We start from the raw sequence: 4,837 nt of genomic DNA on the forward strand, positions 1-4,837 counted from the left end.
CATATAGGGACAAATGATGTGATTTTTTTGGTGAGGGAAACTGCCAAATAAACAAAGAAAAAGCTTAACGTTTTCAATGTATTCATGCATTGCGCTCATGTACCGTCTGACTAATAAATTCTCAAATTAGCATCAAGATCCACATTTAGAAGACTTTGAGCCCCTCTGAAAGTGTTTTAGCATGACTTCACAAAACATCTTACAACTATACTGTGTGAATAGAGTGATTCATCCATCCTGGCTACCCTGACAGTTTTCAATGGCAGGCACACATGTGTAGGTGTGGGCATGAATCACTAAAGAGAGCAACAGTGGAGATCGTGAGTGTGAATCTAAATGTGGCTGTTCATCAGACATCACAGTTTGTGAGCGCAATTCATAATCTAGCAGTCCAAGACAAAGCCAGTCGGAAATTAGATGTGACCCTATTCAAGTGAGTTATAGTATTAGTGGCACGATGACAATGAGCAGTAATTATATGAAATTACTCAATCGAAAGCAGAAGTGGAGAAAGTATTTGTGCTCAAAGGCTACAGTTTATTTTTCGGAGGCGGAGTCATTAAGTGATAGTATTTACTGTGACTTAACATTTAGGAGGAAATTAATTCAATTAGGGCAGCAAATTTTAGAGTGATTCTGACATCAGAGCACAAGGTGATGGAGTTGTGGCTGTTGTGATTCTTATCCAGGCACTAAAGCACACACACAGCAAAAGCTCGATGCTCCTGCCGATGGGGCAGTGATATAAAATCTTTATGCAGCCTCGCTGGGGCATGCGGCTTTAAGAATGAGCTAAGATAAATGTGTTGTTCATACCTCTGGATGCCATTGAGTCCCTCCTCAATTTAGAGAAGGCTGAAGATGAGGCCTAAAAAGCAGCATCTTTGAGGTGGAGTGATGCTGGATCTTACAGTACTTTCCACTTACACCCTGGAATGGTGTTCACATCAGATTTCATGCAAATTAAAAAATTACAATGATTACACCATTGTTTGTGTGAACGTGTTGAGAAAATATAAACCGATGCTTACTTGTGTTAGGGTCACAGGATTTGGTGGACTTGCACAACAGTAGCAGGGGAACTGTGAGAGGACCTACTTGGCACAGCAGAGTCCAAATTCAGCTGTAAAACTTGTGTGATCGACACACTATCACAATACTAAATGTTGACTTGTGTGATGGAAGCACTTCATCAGGGAACATGCGCCGAGGGGGAGGACCCTGAGGTGCCGATGGCCAAGCTGGCTGATCCAGGTGAAGGCGGTGAAAGTCAGGGAGGGGTCCATGACCTGGCGAGAGGGGATCCAGGACAGCTCCTCGGGCCCATACCTCTCCCAATCGACCAAGTACTGGAGGCCCCTGCCTCGCCGCGGAGACCAGGGGACTGTCAACAACAGGCTCAATTCGGGAGATATGGAATGTCTGCTGAATTCACATCGAGCGGGGGAAAAAGAGACGCACTGCCGCAGGGCTCTGAATGGAGAATGGTCCAATGAAGCAAGGAGCCAATTTGTTGGACTCAACCCGGAGAGGGAGGTCGCGAGTTTGGGTCGTTGTGGAGAGGCTGTCAGGGGAAGGGGAGCTGGGATGTGGTGGACGGTCGGACAAGAGGGGACAGATGCGACGGGGACTCGGGCAGAGGGACTAGATCGGCAGGCTAATGGGTGGTCGGGTTCAGGCAGGGTCGAAGTACCAAAGGTCAGGTCTAGACGGCAGGCAATCGGAGAGTCGGGGATGGGCAGGGTCAAATCACAGATAATCAGGCAGGAAGAAGTGCTGGACAGCATAGAGACAATCTGGCGGGTTGTGAAGGGAAGAGACCGGGTTTGATCCTGGGCATGTGAGTTGTAGCAGGTGTGCCAATTGTGCTGATTGGTAGGGGAATGGAGCAGGTGTGATGAGGTAGAGAAACTATGTGGTTGACTGATGGATTGTGACACTTTGAGGTGTCGCACAAGAGTGATAGGAGTCTGTAAAAAGACCTGCCACATTCCAGCAGGGTCTAAATACAGTTGTAGAACTTTCATCACCAATACATGATCATTAAGCTAGTAACAGATTGATGCCAGGGGAGATATGAGCTCCTCTTGATGTGACTTGCTCCATCAACAAAGACTCCTAGGATCAGAAAACCTACACTGGATTTGTGTCAGAAGTCGACAGCTGGTGTTAACAGGACTTGTTCCACCGACGAAGAATCGGAAGGCATTCAAGCACAACTGAAGAAGGATAGCATGATGGTCACTGGACCTGGAGAAGTTGCATCACTGTAGCAGAAGGCTGTGACGTGACTGAAGAAGGCTGTGATGATCGTCACAAAACTTTGAGGAGCTTCAGTAGCAGGAGGCCGTGACAGGACCTGCCATGCCCCAGCAGGGTCCAAATGGAGCTACAGAACTTGCGTCGCCAATGCAAGATCACCGGGGGAATTGAAAAAAAAAAAAAAAGGTCTCATGATGGTCTCGAAACTTGGAAGAGTTGCACCACTGTAGCAGGAGTCAGTGACAGGACCTGCTATGCAGTACCAGGGTTCAAATGCAGCTTCAGAACTTGCGTGGTCTGTAAAGTAGAAAAAAAACTGAGAAGAATTAAGGGTGCATTCTATACAGTACACTGGCGCTTCTTATATTTGGGGAATTGCGCTAGGTACAATCTAGCACTGCTCTTTCTCCAGGTCCTTGTAGTACCTGGTACCCCCCAACACACACACACACTCGCACACACACACGTTTTTTTTCTCTTTGGATGTCAACAATTCATTTAGGTCACCTATTTTGGCTTCAAAATGGCAATTTTGCCAAAACGTGTCATTTTCATGTCTTTGAGAGTTGACGTCACAAAAGGCAACAGAAAAAAACAGGTGGAATACACAATGCAAGACAACGCAAGGCAATTTTATTTATATTGTACATTTCATACACAATGCAACACACCGTGCTTTGCATATTTAAAACCACAAAATTTAAAACCATTTACTCAAAAAGGAAATAAAGACATCTAATGACTAAACAGGTGACAGGTAGCTTATTAAAATTAATAAAGCAACGCTGTGCTGCAGTAAGATTATAATATAGCATTAAAGGATTTCATACATGGTTATGTGAGAAAACATCCATACCAAGCAAACACGTTTAATATTTATAGTGTAAACAACACACAATAATGGAGTGGGTTTCACGAATAGCCATAATTACAGTTGCTGGCTCCAAACAAGTGTGTATTTTTTTTTTTTTTTATGAGGTCACTTCCAGGTGCCAGATTTTCCCTTGGCTCCACGCGACGTCTTGGATGCCTTGGACCCGCGCTGGTGGTCACTTACACGGTTGCGCAGCACATAGATGTCGTACTTCTGGCGCTTGAGCTTCTCCGCAAGCTCAAACTTCTCGGCGTGCAGTTGGTGGAGCCAGCTCCACAGTTCCTGCGCCTTCTCGGCCAGCTTCTCCTGGTTGAGGTGATCGATGTTGAGCGGCTTGCGGCGCTCTAGCAGCGCTTTCTTTTTCTCCTCGCGTGCCGTCAGCTTTTTGCCTTTCTTCTGGTCCGCCTTCTGCAGATATCCTCCGAAGGACTTGTTGGTGAAGATCTTCTTCTTCTTGGCCTCCTCCTCAGCACGCAGCTTGGCTGCTTCCTCCTCACGCCGCACCCTCTCTTCTGTCAACCGGGCCTGGCGTTCGCGCTCCTGCTCGGCTCGCTCCCGCTGCTGCTCAGCCCGGTCCGAGCGGCGCCGTTCAATGCGGGTACGCAGAGCCACTAGCTCCTCTTCCTCCTTCTGCCGGTTGGAGAAGTGCAACTCGATAAGGCCCTGCAGGTCATTGAAGTCCTTTTCCACGCGCTTGCGGTGAAGGTCGTCAAAATCCACCTTTTCGCCATCCGGAAGCTTGGGGGGCGCAATGTTGGGTACGTACAAACTCTTGGGTCTTGGTTTGGACTCTTCCCCATGTTCTTGTTTGTCATTCTCTTCCATCTCTTCTTCCTCATATTCCTCCTGATTGTATTCTTCCTGCTCCCCCAGGGCTTCCTCAGTGTCCGACATGTCTTTCTGAAAGTGTGTGAACCAGCAAGACCGGATGATGTCTGAAGACTGAGCCCTGTCGTGCTTTGTTGGCTCTTTTAATGCTTTACTGGGATCATGTGACACATCAAGTTCTCCACAGGAAAAATTACGAGACAGATGCGAGTATCTATTTTTTCCGAGTCTTCCACCCGAGTCCCCTCCGCCTCAAATATTCCCTTGCTCCAGTATGACCCCACATTGCTCCTCATTCCTTTGTAAGGACACCATGACAGACTATTTCAGAGGCACAACAGATGCATTACACACTTGTGCAGTCGCAACCAATAAAATTCAAGAGTGCGGAGGGCTGTTTATAAGCCACACAAACGTCTATAGTTCCAAAATAAATCTATCAATCATCGCAACGATGTAGCTGGGGGCAAACTATGAAACGGGGAATGCATTAATCCATCTGGATTGTTAAAGTCCTTCAACAAAGCCAACCCCAAATCTTAAGGACGTCAGAGGCGGCCGTGAGTTACAAAATTGAGCAGCTCACAAAATTGAGCAGCTGTGGCTAACAAATGCAAAACAAGAAAACAAAAAAAAGCAATGATAGAAAGTGGAATAAGTCCAGAAACATGAATAAAGTTTCTACTATATTCAGCCTTGATTAATAAATCTGACAGCTGGCCTATGATACTCAACTAAAACTTGTTTCACACATTTACCACAAATTTTCAAGATAAGACTAACTTTGTGGCCCACAATGGGGAAAGAAATTTGAAAATTAGAAGGTGCTGGCATCAGGTAAATCTTCTAAAATCTCAACCAGAGAACATCCAT

At 46.2% G+C, this 4,837-nt stretch overlaps 1 protein-coding gene across 1 annotated transcript; it reads right to left on the reverse strand.

The window, feature by feature from the left end:
- Positions 1-2,873: 2,873 nt before the first annotated feature.
- tnnt2c (troponin T2c, cardiac) lies at positions 2,874-4,091 on the reverse strand. The gene has a single exon (XM_088405799.1). The coding sequence runs from the start codon at positions 4,028-4,030 to the stop codon at positions 3,242-3,244; it is 789 nt and encodes a 262-aa protein (XP_088261925.1). The 5' UTR covers positions 4,031-4,091; the 3' UTR covers positions 2,874-3,241.
- Between the last annotated feature and the right edge of the window lie 746 nt (positions 4,092-4,837).

Source organism: Hippichthys cyanospilos, chromosome 22, assembly GCF_059441005.1.
Source record: "Hippichthys cyanospilos isolate Australia breed blue-spotted pipefish chromosome 22, RoL_Hcya_1.0, whole genome shotgun sequence".
Lineage (NCBI taxonomy): Eukaryota > Metazoa > Chordata > Actinopteri > Syngnathiformes > Syngnathidae > Hippichthys > Hippichthys cyanospilos.